Source organism: Anneissia japonica, unplaced genomic scaffold (genome assembly GCF_011630105.1).
Source record: "Anneissia japonica isolate Jap-2015-1 unplaced genomic scaffold, ASM1163010v1 scaffold724_len3256291_cov202, whole genome shotgun sequence".
Lineage (NCBI taxonomy): Eukaryota > Metazoa > Echinodermata > Crinoidea > Comatulida > Comatulidae > Anneissia > Anneissia japonica.
The window spans coordinates 2,655,983-2,677,563 of NW_022744966.1; the positions used below are offsets into that span (position 1 = coordinate 2,655,983).

Sequence of the window (21,581 nt, forward strand, 5' to 3'; positions counted from 1 at the left end):
TACATGTGTGGAAAATCCCTGATAGATCTGTCTCTTATACACATCTAGATGTGTATAAGAGACAGCAATGTATCTTGTTTGTAATAAATTATCTCATTTTCTGAAATGTTTCATATTTTTTCTGTTATCTAAGGGTCAACGTGTCAACAGCTTGCAGGCAGCCATTCGTAGCACTGAATCAACTCTGCTAGAAGTACAGACAACAGTTGACGCCACCCATGAAATTCTGGATATTGTTGATGTCACTCTGATGAGGGTGGACGTGGTCCTCAATGCAACTCAGGTACTTATCACATACTTAGAGAAACAGGAATAGAAAGAAAAAGAGTGGAATAGAAATTGGGTGTTTTTTGACAGCAGCACAGCTCATTTGGCTAAGCTAGTGGTAGGCTACTGTGTGTTTTCGCTCAGCCTTGGAGATTCTTTGGTACATGGTTCAATTACATCCGCTGCAGTCCTTGTGTTTTAGCTAGTGGGCTGAAATGCAAATATAAAACAATGCGCACCGATTGGATGAACCACTGCATGGCTCACTTGCCAGTGGCGATATCTAGAAGTCTTGAAGTAGGGGTGCTGATGGGTGGGGGTGCGATCGTGAAGTTGTGGGTGGGGGGGGCTCGTTGATCAGTTGTGCTAACTCACAAAAAAGGTGATTTTAGGTGATTTTTAACTACTAGACTGATTTTTGGGGGTGTGACTTGGGGAGGGGGCGCACCACCTAGATACGCCATTGTCACATGCATGACGCTGCACAAAATAGTGCACGTTAAAGAATATAGTAGATGTTCACTAAGGAGTAGGGGATGGTCTCACAGTGTACTGTCGAATCACCACCAGAAGGACCCCACTGGAATTACCTCATCAGATTGTTGTATGTTATCCTAGTGTTCACACCAAATAAATCCAGTCCAATCCAGTCCAATCCAGTCCAATTTCAAAATAAACTCATTTATTTATTGATAAATCATATTATTTAATGAAAAATAAAATAATTATAATAGCCCTAGGTGGCTAGTCTAGAGCAATCATCCTATAATGACCATAGAATTACATAAGTCCAGCACTGTTTCAAAAAGTAATAAGTAAGTAAATAGTACTTCAAACAAATTAACATTAAATTTCTCTTTATTTTTACTGTTGTCATCATTATTGTAATGATTAATATTTACATTACTTTTGTTTTATTATCATTGCCCGTCATCCTTGACTTGCTCCAAAATTTATAGAACAATAATTAGCAGTGTCCTATGATTATTCAATATTATTTTTGTTGTTATTTTGTTACTAAAACCTACCTTAAGGGGAACTTTAGACAATGGAAAAATGAGAGAACAATAAAAAAAAAAACGATGTTAAGGGGAAAATAACACAAAAGATATTCCCCTTAAGTCCGATTTAGAGAAATTATTATTATTATTGTTATTATTTTTGTTATTATTATGGAAAATACCATTTATCTACAATACATGTAATAACAGGAACGTATTTTGTGTATGTTTCTTTTATTCTAAGTAAATTGTCTATACTTATGATTTCAGTACCAGATTAGTTATTCGGATTCAATCGTTGAGGGTGTTATCTCAACCTTGGCAATGGTTGATGCATCAATACTTGCAGCCCTTGAATCCAATACCGCCGGAGATGCAGACTTTTTGGCAGCTTTGATAATCAAAGATGGCGCATCAACTGGCTATACAGGAATTCCAATTGATCAAAGTATCAACCAGTACTGTAAGTCAATAAATCTATCAATCAATCAGTCTGTCAGCCAATCAATAATTAATACATTAATTTAATAATCATTTGATCAAAAAGTCAATCAGTCTATTTTACATATACCTGTAATTACTTATAAACTGACATTATACCATACCACAATCAATTTTATATTTATTCAACAATCTTTTTTAGATCTAACAGTAATGCTTAATTTAAAAACCTATTTAAATACAGATGTAAAAATCCCAACTACAATGAAATAAAATAAAGGTTTGAATTGTAAGTCAATCACATGTCCCCCTGTCTCTTATACACATCTACAGGCATATTTCCCCTCCTCTCCCGTTTCTCCCACAATCACCTACAGACGAAAGTTTCTCATTTTTATCACAACCACATATACTATAGTAATTGTAATTTTGACGTTTTGACCCCTTGTTTTATAGCTATAAATGGATGGTCATCGGCAATGGTTGCTTCTAGGTTTCGACTCAATGATCTCCGGGATCTGCAGCCTGTCACAGAACAAACCGTTGTTTTGGCCGAAAACACTGCTTTTACCTTGGCAAACACAGCACAAGACACAGTTGCGTAAGTTAAACCATAAAACTCATCTCTGTTTAAGCATATGGTTATTTGTTGTCTAAAATATATACATTTAATATATACACTAACTAGCAATTTAATATGTCATTAAACTAACCAACAAGCAGTTTAATGAAAAATGTCATCAAACTGATCAAATTGGTCAGTTTAGTGACAAGCAGATTATATGACATATGTCTCATTAAACTACTTTTTGGTCAGGTTAATGATGTCATTAAACTACGTAAATAAATGTTGATGTCGATTGACCTTTGATACGCAGCCCACACATTTCACGTCGGCAATTGCCGACCATATTGCCGAGCCAGAATTGCTACAGGACAGCAATTTTTTGCCGACCTAGGCCTAGATTTCTTTGCTTCAAAAACTGCTTGGAAAGTCCTGAAACAGGTGGTTCATAAAACAGATTTGTTTGTACAATAACTATTTCAAATAATAGGCATGCAGTACGTATGATTTGTGTACAATCGTCTTGTCTTTCTCGCCTAGTCGTTTCGTAGGCAGGAATGACGCTAGCCAGCCAAGGCCTACAAATTCGCCCAATTGAAGCCACGTGGGCCGCGTAGATAGTAATGCTTATCTAAATCTATTATTTGTCTTCATTTTACAGTATTATCATATTTAAAATGTTATTTATTATCTAAAAACAACAAAATTCAACATATTGTAGGCCTAATCCTACCGTCCATTTAAACGCAATCATGATCGCATTGTGAATTTACTACTGACAAGTACACTGTACATATGTGGAAAATCCCTGATAGATCACTCTGGGCATGCGCATGGACATGCATGGGCAGTTTTGAAGCAGCCTGTGATGATACGATCGTAGCTTTTACGAAAGGGATATTTCCCATGCCAAAAATAACTATAAAACAAACGCTAAAACGAAATTTATTCGGCCATTTTCTTATGTAAAACATATATATTATACTACGCTATTAAATTAATACAAGCACAGTACGACCATTCTTTCACCAGCAATATATTGATTTAATAGAGAAATTAACAAAATCACAATCTGTAGATGAAGATGTAAGGTCGAGCGTTCGGAAAAATTGTAGTTTATACTATATAGGCCTAGGTAGTAAAAAATTGCCGAGGCTGCCGACCTCGGAGAATTTAAGGTCGGCAAATTTTTGCCAACCTAATTTTTTCCTAATTTCATGGGCTGGATACAGACATGCACGGTTCATACTTCCAAGTCGAAGTAGAATTAAAGGCTTGTTTTTATTCTATAGGATTTTTTCAGCTGCTCAAGTCTCTGGCCAACGGCCAGTTGACATTTTCGACCACTATGAGGGCGTAGTAACAACCATTAATGAAGCTGAAGCAGTTATACAGAATGCTAACGACACAATTGCTGCGACTACATCCTTCCTAGATACAGTCTCTGTTGATACTCTGATGTCACAAGCAAACTCCTCAAAAGTCTTCAGCAGATTGACCTTAGATGTGGTTGAATTGAGGACCACTGATCCTGAAGGTATCATATATATCGATATGGGTGCACATGCTACTAGTTGTATAGACAGTCTTACTATACTTGATAGTCATCGTTTTACTATACTCGATAGGGCATGTTTCTGCTGAATAACGCCAAAAACATGTTTTTTAAAAACGTACCGTACACGTACTGTTTGAAAGCACATGTCGTTCATCACATGTTACCATACACGGAACATCACATAGTACAGTACATGATACATCACACAGTACAGTATATGGTACATCATACAATACAGTACATGGTACAGTATGTGTTACATCACACAGTACAGTACATGGTACAGTACATGATAGCACTTAGTGCAGTCCACATCACAGTACTTACCACAGCATACAGTATACTACATAGTACAGTACACAATGCAATACATGGTACAATAATTCTATACAGTGAGGAGCTGACAATAAATTTATACATACAAAAAGTATTCAGTTAATTTTGAAGCCTGTTTATGTGTAGTATTTAACATATTTATATTTATACATGCAGCGTTGAATGACACGTTAACAGTGGCATACAATGGCATCAGTGATTCTGAGGCATTGTGGGATACTATTGAAGCTGATACTGCCAGCCTAGAAGTTTCTGCAAACAGTTTGGCTCTCCTTGCTGCAAGTAAGCATTGTACATAATAAAATATCATGCAATTTTGATTTGAAAAAGTCAACTTGCTGTATTAGTTTTTAAAATTATTTTATCTTCTTCTATTCTTTATTGGTCTAATATATTTAAAATAAATACATCAGAAATTCTTCATTTATACACTGCAATAAAAGGTAAGAAATTCAATATACAATTACATATAAAAGGTTAAGTTCTGTTTATTCTCTTAAATATATATTATCATATTAAATATTTAATTTTTTTAATTTTTTTTCTGCTGTTTATTATTTTAAATGTGATAGCATAGTTGTTTGTTTCTTTAATTAATTGTACCTGTATTTCCCTTTCTTCTTAAATTGATATTATATTTGATGTTCAGGTCATTGAACTGGAATAGGCCTAGGTGAAATTTCACCTTGATTTCATCAACCTTGGTTCTATTCATTTCATTTAATTTTGTAAATGTAATAGAATAACATAAAATGAAATATTATATATTCCATAATCTAAAATTTTGTAGTGAGTGAAATAAAAATGTATAACAATTTCAGTACTGTTGTGAATTATTTTATTTTGACATATTATTTGACTTCAATAGATCCCATGATACAGCCTGCTATTAATATGGGTGTTTCGGATTCGGCGGCGGCAAGTACTACATCGAACAATGTGATCACAAACTCAGCGGCACTGGATGGACGTGTCCTAACGAATGCTGCTGAGATTGCTGTTGTTCAGGACTCCATCACAAACTCCACCATGCTTTTGAATCAAATTCCTGTTGTAGGTAAGTCAGAAGTATCATGATGTCATTATCATCATCATCTTTATCATTATCGCAATTGTCATCATCTCTTTCACCATCATCTATGGAACAGAATTAAAGTACACACTGGAAAGAAAAAATCACTACAGAAATGACTGGGTCACTGCAAGGCTTGTTTTGATTAGGTAAACCTTCACCCAAGGTCAAAATCAGTGATGGCCGAATGGTATTTGCTAGTTTAATCAAGCGTAACTAACACCAGCTTATTGTAGCAGGTCACAGTGCCTGAGCACCCCTCCTCTTTGTTGAAATGTGTAAAAAATAATAAAATTAATTGAATAAAATAGCAAAAATTACTTAAAACTTACCAACCAATTTTGGTGTAGTCATATCCATTGATATGCTCCATCCTAGTTTTGCACCTTGCGTGAAGTCAGTGGATGTTATATTTCTATTCAGCACCCCTTTTCAAAGATTCTGAATACACCACGGCAGGTGGCCAAGCAATTCACTGACAAGTAACTTTGTGCACGGCTACATTGCACCAGCATTTGGCCGCGTGTCTGTTCTTATAAGGTGGATGCACACGAGTCCTAATGTATGTTTTGCTATGTAGCAAAACGTTCAGGAGACTTTACTCAGAAAAAATAATATTCTAAGCATTTTATAGGTTTTCACTCTTTGGAATTTCTTATTAAATGTTGAAAGATTGTGTATTTTATTTTATTTTTTTTCTTAACTTTGGTAACTTTTGTTATGTCATTAATCTATTGTAATAAAATAAATTATTTGTATACTTCTAACTGGCTATATGTATTTTTTTTTCTATGTTTCGAACGATGTTGCTTTTTGTTGTAATTGTGCATTGCTATGGTTACTCAGCTGACGGTAAATATACGTTGTTGATAAATGTTTGTAAAATGAATTGTAAAAATAATAATGTTGAAATGTAAACTTGTGTTATTGTGTGATCTTGTTTTTGCATACATACATACATGATATTCTGTGTGCAGGTGATACATTCAGTTAAAAACAATTCACAGCGCAAAAAAAAAAAAGAAAAAAAAAAACAATAACTAGAGAAACTGCAGGAAAAAAAGGTGTAAAAATACAAACATTTCTACTAAAGTCAGTTCTTTTCATTATATAAATTAATTTAAAAAGGTAAAAATTAGACTTTTTAATTAGAATAATAAGAATATAAACATTAAGTATGTATATTTTGCTCTTATTAAAATCCTCTTTGTAATAACATTTTTTTTTTACTTTAGTTGGACAGATTGAGACAGACATTTCTGACTTAACCGTCATGGTGGACCAGCTGGAAATTTTAAGAAACGAAACTGCAGCACAACGTGTTGTTGTTACTGACAGACTTGCTTTGCTTCAGCAGAAACTCCTGTTGGCTCAGGAAGCAGTTGCCAACTCAAAACAACCAGTACGTTTTGCTCCTGACAGTTCCATCAGTGTTGCGCGCGCACCAACTGTGCAAGCGCTATTCAACGAGTTAAATATGGACTTGAAGACAGACTTGCGAGATGGTCTGGCGTTCTTTGTAGAGAATCCTGACACAGGCGCCCTTTTTTCCATTGAAGTTGTCACTAGTCATGTTCTGTTTAAGTACAATCTGGGTCAAGATTTGGTAACAATTGAAAGCCCGATTGATGTTTGCTGCGGGGAATGGTATCATGTCGTTGCAACCAGGTATTTTATCGTCTTATATTTTCAACAAGGGAAATCAAATTCACTAAGCAGCTGAGCCTTTTAGTGGCAATTGGCAAAAAAGTATAAATTATATTTTCATTCGTAATACTTAAAATACAAAAAGCAAGTATGACTGCAGATCAAACAAAGATGCTGGACTTAAATATACTAGATATGTAGATATACTGTATGTCTAAAAGTATAAGAAAAAACATTAATTTAAAATTACATAAAGTATATTGAATAAATTTGCACATTAATTACAATAAAGTTAAATCTGTAAAATTTAAGACAAATATTAAAAATTTGATAAATTAAGCTTATTTACTACATTTTACATAGTATTTTTTTAAATACCTTAAAAATAAAATATTTTCATTTTGTTATGTAAATAATTTTTCCAATATACTGTTATGTAGATATGGCCATGAAGGTCAGCTTTCTGTGGAGAAGTTGTCAACAGGGGGCGCTTCAACTGACTTCGGTAGTAGTGTGATTACCTACGACATGTACATGAATCTTGGATCTACTTCTCTGTACTATGTTGGTGGAATACCGTCAGAGTATGAGGTAAGTTAATTTACCAACACGAATCATTACAGTAAAGTGCAGTATTTTATTGGTCTTAAGGAATAAGGAAATGTAGGCTAACCCATGGGAATCGGCAACCACCATGGTGCCGTACTAAAGGGCAATTGGGCAGTTAGTACCAGAAGACATTTAAAGGAAAGCAGTTCAATAATGCAGAGACTGGGATACAGATCTTCATGGTCCAGTGCACACACATTGTTTTTTTACCAACCTCCTACACTGCTTTTTTGGTCATGATACTCTGAAACCAATAAGGTACTTGCAGAAAATTAATTAATAAGGTGCAACCATGTTCCAGGGGTGGCACCAGCAGGTGGGCCAGCTAGACCCAGGTCAAGTCATTGGGGAATTAGCCCAACTGTCAAGGAGTTAGGGGGAAAATTATAATAATTTCTTATGTCAGAGAAAGCTGGCACGAGAGTGCAATTTTTATGCTGCCACTACTGGAAGTGACATTTTTTAACCTTAGGGTCAACCAGGATTTGGCTGAGGTTGGTGCAGCCCATCTGCTGGGGAATGATGGACCAATTGTCAGTTAAATGCTGATGCCATCACTGCCCTATGTCCTATGTTTTTTCTTAGGTGCTCCAAAAAAATTTGACTATTTCAATAAAGGATAAAAGACAGATAAAGATATTTTGTAAAAAGGATTATTTATATAGAGACAAAATATCTTGCATTCATCAGTGTATGAGTGTCATCTGTTTTTATCATTTTTATGAGAGTTATACACCTGCCAACTCTCATGCATTATGTCACGCATGAGCATCCACTTTTTGCGTCTCGCGTCTACGTTGTATTATCTCACGCATCATAAAAAATTTGTAAAATTTACAGGCCGATTATACCCTAAAATTCATAAAAATTAGGTGAATTTAACATTAAAATGTGAATACAGGCCATATAAATCTATTTTAACGAAGCTTACCAACCAACGATGTAATCAGTTCGATCACTACAAATGAAAAGAAAGTAACTTAGAGGGTGTTTATTTTGTGATTTTTACATTGAGGGTGCTATATACAAATTTATTTTTTTTGTCTCGCGCATCGGACGCCAGCAAAGTTGGTAGGCATAATATTAGGGAGAGGGCAGTTGTGGCGGATTGGGTTGAGAGTGTATGTATCGTTTTTCAAAATAACCAAATAACATGATCTCAAATTCACCACATACATCTTGCATAATGTATTGTTTCAGGGCAAAAGGTTTTCTGCTCTCCATAAAATATTTGAAAGAATAGATGAACCTTAATTTGAAAATACTGTAAACTAAATTATTTAATCAATTAATATATATGTTTTTTAAGTATGAGAAGTTGTTTTTTTTTTTAACTTTGTCAATTTCATTTACAATTGTCTTAAGGGATTCTTAGTTTTTTATCAACAGATTATGTTTCTTTAAATCGGTGTATTTATTTCAGGCAACTGTAGTACTTGGATCAGTATTGTTGCTTTAGATAGTTGATATTATTCCTAAACTTTGTGGTAACTTTTAATGGTATCTCTTACTGGTACAGTCTACTACTTAATCTTATCTTCTTTCCCTTCCATTAGTTTAATTTACTCTTAACTTATTAAACATAAAAAGTTTAGTTACTAAATAGCTTGAATATTAATTTAGTGAATTTTTCAAGGAACTTAAATGTTTTTTTTGGTCTTAAGGGTATGTTTTGGAATCATTTACTTATTCGATTAATAGAAAGAAATTTTAAAATTTTTATCTTAGGCTGATGATTATTGCATGCTCACAATTGCTTTTCGTTTCAATCTCTTTTTCATTGTATTTATTAAGTTGTTTGGTTTTTATTTTCACAACAAACACCTCTGTAGACATATTTCATCTTTAATAATATATTATTTTGTTATTTAAAAATACCAGTTATCGCAAACTCTGGACTTCATTGGAACGGTAAATATATTTTATATTGGAAAACTCTTGCAATTAACTGATTATTTGAGTTTTTTCTAGTAATTTTCGTTTGAATTTTTAGCAATTGAAATAATAAATTTTCTTCCAAATTAATAATTTTAACTTTTTAAAGAAATTGTCTGTAAATTTAAATATTTTTATTAGAACTATTGCCTATCAGTATTCAGTATTCTTTTATTGTCATTTGTAAACATTATACATTTACATTGAAATGGCATTGCAAAAGTCAAAAAGAAAGCAGTACTCAATAATGAAATATAATATAACACAGGTAAAACTATCCCCCTCCATACACGATCCCAATATTTCTAATATCTGACAGCGAATTGCCAATAAAAATTAATAAGTAATATCTAAACTTAAATAAGCTCAAATATTTTTCATTCAACCTATTTAATGGCATAATTTCAAATCTGTTACTCACAACCAACCTATTCTTAATATTATTGTTTAATTTTCACATGCATCCAGATTGAAGACATCATGGCAAATCAGGTAGCTTTTTATCTTTAGCCTTTTGGGTTTTCAGTCTTAATATAATTATTCTTATAATATATAATGTAATAATTATATGTTTTTTTTTTTATTTTATTTAAAAACCACAGCCAACTGTTTTAGTGAATTTCACTATTGCAGATTCCTCTCTAACTTCTAACATATAAATACAATTTATAAATATATATATATTGATATGTAATTATCATGTATTTATCATGAAGAAAGTAATGTATTTTCTCCATGGTATTTATAAAGCATTACAACAGGGTTGGTTTAAAATTTGTCTCTTTACTTGTATTAAGATATAATAAACAAATATGAAGTTTACAAAAATATTTTAGGTAATTTTTCATCTCAAACCACTATTTTATTGTCATTTTGTCATTTTTTTTAATCCTTTGTCATGATTTTATTACAAAACTATGTTTTTACCTAAGAATATTTGAATTTAATATAAATTTCTTCTGTGAACAGGTGGACACAACTGTTCTTCAGCAGGTAAAAAGTAGACAAGTGTTTACATCCATTTTCATCGTGGTTTTTTTTTTAACATTGGTAAACTTAGAATAGAAATGAAGATACACATACAGTATCAAGCATTGAGCTTTCATATTGCATGGTCATAGGATGTTACTGACCATGCATTACTTCATCAATTAAATGGTTTTTTTAATAGTCTTATACCAAATACAATGTTTGATTAAAGCCATTCATTGGTAAATAATACAGATTACTAGATACTTTCTATCATTCTCATTGGTATTTTTACACTTGGATGCATGGATATTAATTTGATTAATTTACTTTCATTTTTAGAATCAGAACAATTTTTTTGTTCATTTTTTTTTAGCGGACATTATAAAATGAGGCAAGTGATGGTTTTGTAAAAACCATTGCTTAGCAATGTAAATATTCTCCACTTTTGCTTGATAATTATACAGTAGTTAGTTTTATAGATAATTAAGGTACCTGAATATACTGATTATTTTCATTGTTCCTTTACCTAAACAAAATAATAAAACCGTCCATCTCACTGCATCTTATATCCGTGCTATTTACCACATTCATTTTTCTGTGTTAAAAACATCAATAGGCAATGTGGTAATTAACATTATTTGGATGGTTCTATTATTTTCAAGGTGTGTTGTATATGCAGGAACAATTATAGCAATAGTTGATTAGTCTAAGCATGGAGGTATAAAAATATTTTATCAGAGATACCAACATCACTACTGATTTTTATATTTTATTGTACTTGAAAATGCATTTATATTTTACATAATCATGTTTTGTATGCCTTTTTATTAGTTGTTCACAAACATTAAAATCTTACAGCATGTTTTTACAATCTTTTTAATAATCAGTATCCAGAAGAGTATATTCAAGATTCTAATTTATAATTTCCACTCGCAATTTTTTTTCACTGGTTTTTTACATCCTCTGCCTGACATCCCTCAATCTTTTTTACTGGACTTTCTCTGCTAGAGTCACTTCTCTACTGGAATCTCACATCCATCCTCTACCAACCTACCACTTGAATTTGGACCCCTCTTCTCTTAACAGCTGCTCTCTTTTCCAATCTCTCCTCTTCACATGAATAATTCTGTAGTAAACTTTATCAAATGATTTTGTTCCTCAGACTGACAAAGTACAGAGCCGAGATTTTGAAGGTTGTATCGCCAACGTGGTGTTTGATGGGCAAGAGCTTGACCTGTGGCGACCTGTCCGCCTGACTGGCTCTACCTCTTGCTGTCCTCGTCCAGACTTGCCAGATCTAGGGACAGACACCCTCATAGATGGGCTAAGCTTCTCAGGCTTTGGCTACTTCCAGGTAAGATAGATGGGTTGGTGCAGTGGTAAAGTGCCTTACATTTTAATAGAGACACTGGTTCAATGATTTTAGAATCATTGAGATTAATTCAACAACTAAAGTAGTAAATCCTTGCCAAGCTACTAAAGCTCATAGGGCTGCAGCTTAGCCCCAGTTTCTGTAGCGTAAAGCAGATGAGAGTGTGATACTCTTCCCGGGTGAAATGCTGGTCGACGCATTGCTTGTACCCACTGATACAGCTGATAGACTGAAGCAATGTAGAAGTGCCTTGCTGAAGGACACAAGCAAAATGCACAGCAAAGGAATGAAACCCCCAAAACATTCCCACTGCACCAAACCCCTTCCAAAATCAATCAAATCTGAAATATTTAAATATTTTTGTCAAAAATTTTTGTTGCATTATTATTTAAAGGAAATTAGATATTACAGGTATACTCCATTTAGTTTTTTTTTTTTAGTTTTTTTTATTTATAAACCTTATGGTATAATTTCTGCTGAACTTTTTTATATTAAAGCTGATCAACACTCAGGAAGATTTTAACATCTATCAACAAGCACGCATTTCCATTGAATTCCGGACATCCATCAGTGATGGAGTCGTGTTCCTGATCACTCGGCAAGATCTCATCTCTTACATCGGTATTTTCATGGAAGCTAATAAAATCGTATTTGAAATGAATACTGCTGGGAATGTAAAATATAGACTTACAAGCAATAGGGATTTTAACAATGCAGAGTGGGTCCAGGTGGGTACATACTAATTGTCTTCTCACTTATTCTATTCAGATGGAGATCTTGGACAGTGTGTTAGGCAGTTGCTGTATTTAAAATTATATAACATCAATAAAAGCAAGTTGGTAGTCCAAACTTAAATATGATAATAAATGCAGAGGACAAGTGGTATAACGTAAAACCTCAAATTGAACCCCAAAAGGTTTAATCTCGTAAAGAAGCTCATCTCGAATTGAAGCCCCCTCTCAGTGGCGGCGCCAGAAATCTGTTGATAAGAGGTCCGACGGAGGGTTCCGATCCAAGGCAACGATGAAGCTTCGGTCAACGACCCAGAATGAAAAATCACTGATAGGGTTCATGGGTCACTGCTAGGGTTCATGGGTCACTGCTAAGGTTCCATGGGGAGAGTTTTTATGGCTTAATTTGGTCCTAAATCTGCTTTTAGATCACATTATTAGGGATTGGCAATCAAAATAGCATTATTTGGACAGGCAAATTATTATTTTTTATTAGTTTTTGGTCCAACGACCTAGCTGTTCTTCGGATGACAGGGGTCAGGAATGTCCAACAGGTGGGCAAATGCCCACCCTGCCCCCTCTTCAGTTTGCAAAATTAGCCTTAAAAGGAAGCCCATCTTCTTTTCAAGATAGTACAGTACACAAAACTGTACATGAGTTTCAAGGCCCAGGGCTTTAATTCGAGGTTTTACAGTTTTTCCCCTCTGGACAATTTTGTCTCAAGGTATTGCAAAATGTACAATGGATAATAGTAAATCACATGAATATATATCAAGTACATCACAAATCAAATAAAATTTGAATTGCATTTTGTCAAATCTAAAAAAAATATTTTTACATAATTCTTGAAATAAAGCAATAAGCCATATTGGGAAATCATCAAGTCATCTCAGCACCATTTGCCAGCTAAGGCACATAGCCAGCCTCTGTGTGATACACAGGTGCCTGGCATCTGGACTTTCCTATCCTGACAACAACTTAACTATAAAAACTATGATTAATGAAGCATCATTATTATAATTATTTGTCTCTATTTGGATCTATTGAAACCGTCGAAGCAATTGGAAGTCACTGGTAGATGTTACAAATTATTTCAATCTTTTTGCTAGGTTACCACTGCGTTTAATGCTAGTTACTACTCTATGCAAATACGTGCGGCCAATATTAGTCAAACGCTGCTATTTCATCAAGAATCTCGGACGTATGCACCATTGTCATTTGCAAATCTTCGAGTTTCATCAAAGGTCATGATTGGGTCACCTGATCCTGATCTCAACTCATTCATTGTGTAAGATATTATTATTTTTATTGAAATTTATATAGACATTCAGCAATACTGAAACTTAATTGATAAATTAATATTATAATTGTATATATGCAATATTATAATTGTATATATGCAATATTAATTTATTTTTGATATTCATTAATTGAAATTCTCAATTTTATTTTTTTTTTGTAATTGATGGTGTAATTTGTCCTTTTGGGGCACCTTTTAAAGATAGTGATTAAGTTTGCTTTTAAAGCAATCCACAGGCCCTGTTTTCATGTTACTTTATTTTATATTTCATGTTTCAAGTTTTCATGTTACTGTATGTTTTATTGTTTGCACCTGGAAATAAATAAAATTTTAAAAAATTTTAAAAATAGATATAATTATCTTTTCCAATACGCCAGATATGACCAACTTACATCATGCATACTTTCTTGTTGTAATACTGTCCTTAATAATAAGCTCAATACCAAGGGGTCACTTTCTCAATGTATCCAGAAATAATTTTAAGTTTATTTCTGTGTATATTTCCTTGGTATTTGTTTTGTTATGCATGCTTTGTATTTTGTTTTCAATTCTTCAGACGCGGTCCTACCAACTTAAAATTTGCCGGTTGTGTTCGCAACCTCCAGTTGTCTTATGCTAGCTCTATGATTCTTGTACCGCGACCTCTAAATAACGAAACAGTTGCAGATTTTCAAGATGTGTCATTTGATGGCTGCTTAGAGCAGGTATGGTTAAGATGTAACCAAAAATGCCTTCATTATTTTGCTTTGATATTATAAATTATTTATATGCCTTGTATTTTATTTTATCAAATATTTCATTTTGGTGTATAACCAAAATTGCTGAAAATCCCCACTAAAACATTTAATATGTGTACAAAAACTATGATAAATATTGTATGAACCCTGAATAATGGAGGTTTCTATCTTGACTGTTTTAAAATAAATTTAAAAAAATTCTTTCCTCATGATGGTCTTTTTTTTTAAGTTTGCTTCAAGATAAATTCAATCAGATATCCTTGAGTTTTTTTAGGTTAAGACAACAAGCTTCCACATTCTGACATGAGCAATTTCAAACTTTCTTAGGTTGTACCTGGTGTCGGTTTTAGCGGTGACTATGCTTATGGTAGGCTTAGCCTTCCAGCCGAGTTGGCCCAGGTGCAACGCATCTACATACAGTTCAAGACACTGGAACCTGACGCTATACTAGCCTACAGTTGGGATGCTGAGAGCTTTGTAAGCAATTCTAGATTATTTTTAACATGTAAATATTTTATTATATTATATTTGGATTGACTGATACATTCTAGCGTCATTGTTTTTTTGTTTTTCTTCCTTTTTTCAGAATAAATTGTTTTATATCGCCCTCTATCATGGCAATATATTTGTGCAGTATAACATTGGTGAAGGATTGACTGAACCATTACAAACTAAGGGGCTGAGACTAAATAATGGACAGTGGCAAACTGTAACGGTTGAGTTCACAGGCTTATCGTGAGTTATTCAAACTTTTTTAATGTTTATATCTCTTTAAAAGAGTTTTTAGAAGAGTATATGAACTTATAAAGGGATATTTATTATAAGAGCATTACATATCTTGAAGTTTGCCAACCACAGAACAAAATGTTTTTAAAAGCACCTGAAAATGAAATACTCCATTGTATAAGGTATATTTTCCAAAATTTTTAGAGTAATAATTTACATAATAATTTTTTTCCAGTGCAACTATTCGTGTCAATAGTATGCCGTTAATATTGAGCAATCGTCAGTTGAGCACCGATGGAATTCTTATCACTGGTTCTAATAGTTACCTGTATGTTGGTGGTGTACTAAGCACCATCCCAAATCTAATTGGTGGAGAGTTCCCGGTTCGAGAATCGCTGAATGGTGACATCAGGAACTTTATGATAAATGATGTGTAAGTCTGATGATATATGGTATAGTGTCAGGAAGAGACTGAGTTCAAGGTTCATTCCAACCAAGATCTGGATGTAACTCTGTGACAATTCCTTTATTTTTAATGAAATTTGTATCATTTTGATCACTTTATCAATTGAAGATGTTACTTAAAACTCACTTTTTATTTTACAGTACTCCTAATTTTAATGATGATGCGGTTTTAACAGCACAGCAAGGCATTACATTAAGCGGAGTGACTCCACCTGTTGCTACACTTCCACCCTTGCCTTATGTCACAGAGGCTCCACCAACCAGTATCACACCAATGCCAATGTGTTCAGATCTTCCCGATGTTTTTCTGTATCCTGACGTCTTTCGTTTTGGTCTGGAGGACAACAGCTATGTCACATTCCCCTTAAGTGATGAAGACAGGCAATATTTTCTATACAGGTTGGAAAATTGTCGTTTATAATGAAAGTTTATTTTTATCTAACTAATAGAGTACTACAGTGTTACGTCACAATATCATGTGATACTACTCCATTGCTATCGTTGCAAAATGCGTTCAACTGGACGCCATTTTCTCCACTGACAAACCATTGATCCCAATTTCTAACGTAATTATTAAGATGTTGTATCTTACTTTTTCTTTGTAAATTTGAACTGATTATTAAGTGTGTGTTCGTTAACTAATATAATGTGAGCTTTTGTATTTTTAGTACATTTTGATGGGAAAATATTAGATTTTAAAATGCATATGAAGTCATTCAGGCGTAATGAAGGCAACCATCATCAGTAGACAACAGAGAGAGCCAGCTGGCGTCATGATGACATGACTGTGGTACTCTATACTCAATAGATATGAAGTATAATCTTATCAGATAGTATGCTGCTTTAAAAATATTCCATTTAAACACAAATACTTCCACATCTGTATCTGTGCTACCACCAACATAACCTTCTATTTCTTTTCTCCAGTTTTGTAATAACAATAGAATTTCGTGCTATATCACCAAATGGTATACTGTATTATGCTGCGAGTAATGCTCTCTTACCAAGGGAGTGGATTGCTCTTGTCATAATAGATGGCTACTTAGAGTTCAGTATGATTAGCAATGCAAGATCTATTAGAGGAATTGGAATCCGTACAAAACAGAAGTATGATAATGGTGAATGGATCAAGGTATGCCTAAATATTTCAATGAAAGATGAGAATCATCCTTTAGAATCACATATAGTGTGTTTAGGGTATAACTGTTGTGTCAATATATATATAATTGTATATTTAAATACTGTAAAAACTGTACAGTAAACAACTGTATTGTGTCCACACTATGAGATTTTCTGTGATAAATATCAGTGATTAAACTACAACTCTTGTATGCGACTCAATTTCTCAATTATTAGCAGAATTACACTGGTTACCTGTTAAGGATAGATTGCAATTTAAGTTACTTGTGATGGCATACAAGTGCATACATGGCTATGCCCCTCAGTATCTAACTTGTCCATAAATACATTCCTTCAAGACAACTTCGCTCTAGCACACAACTGCTTCTCAGTCATGTTAAAGTTTCAACCAAATCTTATGGAGAGCGATCCTTTCAACATGCAGTGCCCAAACTTTGGAATCAGCTACCAAAGAATGTAGTGGATTGCACATCACTTGCACAATCCAAATTATGTCTCAAAACTCACCTATTTATTAAGAAGCGCTTAGAGACTTAATTGTAATATGCGCTATATAAAAAATTATTATTATTATTATTTTGCTCATATATGGGCATGATGATGGCACACTATACTTATTTAAGAGCAGATCACAGATTTGGTGCATACAAATTGATAGTATGGAGTTTTAGGTATATCAAGGTTCAAAATTTCTTTATTTGTGTCCTCTCGGAAAAAATCACTTGGTACATCACATCCTGAAACAGAGGTTAATACAAAACAACGAAAACAATATAATTATAATTAGGCCCTAAATTTTATTTGATATAATGTTGCTTTCAGGTTACAGTGTTAAGGATAAATGAGTTTGTTGCAATCTTAGTGACAGAAACCAGAGATTATGCAAATAATAATCAGCCATCAAATGCAGTTACGTCAAGGATCAGTATTGGTACAGACTTCAATCTTGGAGGGATAAGTCCAAGCATACTCTTAAGTACTTTCCCACTTACAGTAAGTTTAGCTTTCAATTTAAATTTGTCTGATAGGTATTCTGATAATGTGGGATTTTCTAATAATCAGTCTGATTATCAAACTTAGAAAGGGGTTCTGAATTGTTAAAGTATTTGAACAAATACATTAAATTTGAGCAGAATTTAAATTTGCTTATTTAATATCTTTTTGATATTTCAGTTCACCACTGGATTTGATGGCTGTATCAAAAATGTTGAGATACAAACAGATGACATTCCTCAAGACTTAATCTTAAATTTTAGGTAAGTTAATTTAAATACCTAAATAAACTCTTTGTTTTAGAATTATATCTAATGACAATACATCTCTCTATGTCTCGCATTTTTGGCTTTCCTTCATGACTCTAGCCGGGTCCATATGCATTTCCCTGTCCTGGTTTCTCCAGGTCCCTGTCCATATTAACCATTATTTGAATCTCTTTCTCAACAGAGATCCATCCCTGTACTTTGCACAATCAGTGGAAACTTGTTCTCTCAATGATGTTATACCGGGGGCATTCTTCAATGGTACAGGCTATCTACAATTAGGTGAGGAATTTTTTTTTTTTTCTATTTTATTTTGCAAGAAACTCTGAAGTAATTTATGCAAGTCATCCAGATTTTATTATTCAATGTTACTTGCTTGTCTTCATGGTGTAACTGGACCGATTCTGACAAAAACCTGCCTTTCATCTTTGAAATTGGCCATTTTTCACCATGAAGACATGAACAAATATAGAATAAAATAATAATTGCATCATTTTCTCAGTGTTTGTGTATCTTATGTTAGAATTATCTGTGGACCCATGGTTCATATATTTAACATTGTAATGTTAAGATAACAGAAGTATTTTTTGTTTGTAACTTTAAATGATGGTAGTGCCTCCAGCTCAGTGCAAAGGTGGAACTAATCAAGGGTAGACCACAATTTTCCTTTTGCATACCTTATACTCCATTAAAGAAAATAAACATTTGAAAACTAAACTAAAATCTGAAGTAATTTTTTATTTGCAGAAAACAATTTTGTTGTTGGTGATTCATTACATCTGAGTATGACGATCAGGACGACTGTCAGGGAGACTATTCTTTTTGCTGTCTCTTTAAATGTTGAGAATTTTGTAGCTTTGGATATTTTTGAAGGAGGGGTAAGTGGGTAGTAATTAAATCAATCATTCCTAAAAATTGACAAACTTTTGAATATCTTAGACAATGCGTGGCACTGCTGTACATTACCACATATCCCTGTCAATCATTTATAAAGTGGCAGAGCTATATAGATCTTTTAATATTTCATATTTGGTTCAAGTGCTTATCTTTCAGTACCATGGTCTTGGTTTCAAAGTATGCCAAATTTATGATTCAATAAGCTTAGTAATAAGTACAGGTCTTTATGTATTCTTATTATTTTATTCAGAAAAAAAGAATTATCATTTTTCAAATACCTGTACTGTGTAGGTGGCTTTAACCACTATGAGGCCAATTTATTGTAGAAGGTGCAACAAACATTCTTCTCAAACAAATGTTTAATTACTATAATTAAATTACTGTATCATGCCATATTGAAGCATGTAAAATACAGTAATTAAACGAATTTTACTGTAGGCCTATTCTTGGTTTTGATTAGCTGATTTCATTTGGTCTTACAGGTACGCGCTATAGTGAGTCACAGTTCATCTTCACCATACATAGTACGTTCATCAGTCTTTGTGAATGGGTATGAAATCTGTGACAACCTACCCCACACAGTTGACTTGTCGTTCACACAGCTCGGCCTACAGCTCACAGTTGATAGTTACCCGCCAGACATAACATACTTCTCACCTGGGGTTCCAACAGTCGTCACCAACAGCCCGATATACTTTGGCGGTATTCCAGGTAGATAGTTCAATTTTACTTGTGAATGAGAATCACAAACTTAGGCAGTGAATTGGTTATCCTGATTGCTCTTAGGGTGCTTGGTGTTCCGCCGCTGTGGTAGGACTGGGATTCCAATCAAATGATCTGGGGCACAGTCTTAACATTCTTGTGCAAGGCACTTTATCCTCATTTTCTGTCCACACATTTTCTGGTTCCTGGTTCAGTTCTCATTGCTGCTCTCCTTGTGTTTTTGCTTGAGGGCTAAGATGCAAGAATTAAAAGTACACCATCTTCTGGAAAAGCTATTTAAGCCATTGGTCCTGTGTGCAATATTTTTCAGTACACTAGGGATTTCCTCCATGGGTTATATTTGGTGTGGACACAGAATAAATAGAAACCAATATATTTCCATTATGTTAAGAATTTTTCTTGCTGCTGGAATTAAATAAATAAAATTACAATTTTGGTGATTTCTATTTTTTAGAAACTGGAGCTGTTCAGTTGATCAGTGGCATCGTGACCAATTCCTTTACTGGTTGCATACAGACAATCTTGCTAAATGATGTACAGCGTAATCCACGTGATAATGTTGACAGTGTTGGCATGACAACAGGATGCCCTTTTCCTCTTACATAAACTTATTTTTACTTGCTGTTAACTAAATTATGTTTAATCATTTTATTATACTTATATGAATTAGACAATTCTGTGTAGCTCATAGAATGCGTATAATCTTAAGGAATTATTATTATTGTTTATGTACAGAAATGACAACATTCTCTTTTGCAAAAAGCTTGCATAGGTGCAGCACCAATGTCTGAGGTTCGTTTGTTTGTGCCTTTATTTGTTTGGCATTTATTTACATTGATTCTTTTTAACCAAGATTAAATGGGTTTCTGATATAATAGTAAATGAAAAGTAAACACATCATTTTAGATTGTAAGCAATCTTAATACCACACCAGCTAACAGTTAGCAGGATCCAGATAAATAACATACTCGCTCACACTTGCGTTCATACAAGAAAGTCTCCGATCCAGATAGCAAAAAGATGATGATAAGATCACTGGCCAATAGGAACCTGGAAATGCATACGTGTGGTTGGTTAATGATAGGAACGTGCTCAACTTGCTGTCTGATAGTGCTCGCTAACCACCATTAGCGTATCCAGATCCTTGTAATAGTTAGTGGTAACCAATCAGGCGTTCTCACATGGGTGCTAACGGTTAGATCCCGATACTAGAGCTCTAGTGTGAACCTAACCATATTTTAAAAGAATCTGCTATTTGGTGATTAAAATTATTTAAAGTAGTTTTAGGATTTTGTATTGATTAAATTATGAATTTATGAATATTATGATGATAATGATACAGATAATACATTTGCTTATAAAGCAAAATTGAAGTGAAATTGTTATTTTTTTCTTTCAAAGTTGCCAAAAAATTGAAAGCTGAGATTTTATGAAGGGTAGGTTATAAAGGGACCATGGCTAGAGAACAAGCAAGGGCCCTTGAGGGTCTAGTAACACTCTGAAACTTGTGCATATTTTTGGTCGTTTTCAATTGTGTTTTAGTCTTGCTATACTTCATAGAACACAAATTCAAAGACTGCATATGATAAGATCAGTCTCTCACCATTATTTTCAAGTGCAATGCCTTCGTGTTAGAAACCCTATTTCAGCTTGTAAATGTTTCATCAAAACCAGTTAATAGGCCTACATAGCAAAATGATAGCCTTACGATCAATCCTTGGTAGGCCTATTTTTTATAATGTTTGCACTATAGCAAATTTATACATTACATTATTAGAAAAATGTGATTATTAGCGAAAATTGCAACATTATTTGGTGTAGAGACAAG

General features: G+C 33.6%; 1 protein-coding gene across 1 annotated transcript in view; it reads left to right on the top strand.

Moving 5' to 3' along the window:
- Positions 1-21,126, top strand: part of LOC117119878 (laminin subunit alpha-1-like) — a 39,936-nt gene extending 18,810 nt beyond the window's left edge. Inside the window, exons 23-46 of the mRNA XM_033264862.1 lie at positions 134-283; positions 1,539-1,731; positions 2,166-2,310; positions 3,567-3,811; positions 4,325-4,450; positions 5,037-5,225; positions 6,087-6,092; positions 6,476-6,908; positions 7,328-7,478; positions 11,566-11,757; positions 12,273-12,503; positions 13,616-13,794; positions 14,363-14,510; positions 14,871-15,020; positions 15,130-15,278; positions 15,505-15,702; positions 15,876-16,133; positions 16,662-16,866; positions 17,697-17,867; positions 18,048-18,130; positions 18,318-18,415; positions 18,881-19,011; positions 19,513-19,741; positions 20,208-21,126. Of these exons, the coding sequence (XP_033120753.1) occupies positions 134-283; positions 1,539-1,731; positions 2,166-2,310; positions 3,567-3,811; positions 4,325-4,450; positions 5,037-5,225; positions 6,087-6,092; positions 6,476-6,908; positions 7,328-7,478; positions 11,566-11,757; positions 12,273-12,503; positions 13,616-13,794; positions 14,363-14,510; positions 14,871-15,020; positions 15,130-15,278; positions 15,505-15,702; positions 15,876-16,133; positions 16,662-16,866; positions 17,697-17,867; positions 18,048-18,130; positions 18,318-18,415; positions 18,881-19,011; positions 19,513-19,741; positions 20,208-20,359 (4,212 nt within the window). The 3' untranslated portion in view covers positions 20,360-21,126. The remainder of the gene's footprint in view (positions 1-133; positions 284-1,538; positions 1,732-2,165; positions 2,311-3,566; positions 3,812-4,324; positions 4,451-5,036; positions 5,226-6,086; positions 6,093-6,475; positions 6,909-7,327; positions 7,479-11,565; positions 11,758-12,272; positions 12,504-13,615; positions 13,795-14,362; positions 14,511-14,870; positions 15,021-15,129; positions 15,279-15,504; positions 15,703-15,875; positions 16,134-16,661; positions 16,867-17,696; positions 17,868-18,047; positions 18,131-18,317; positions 18,416-18,880; positions 19,012-19,512; positions 19,742-20,207) is intronic.
- The last annotated feature ends 455 nt before the right edge of the window (positions 21,127-21,581 follow it).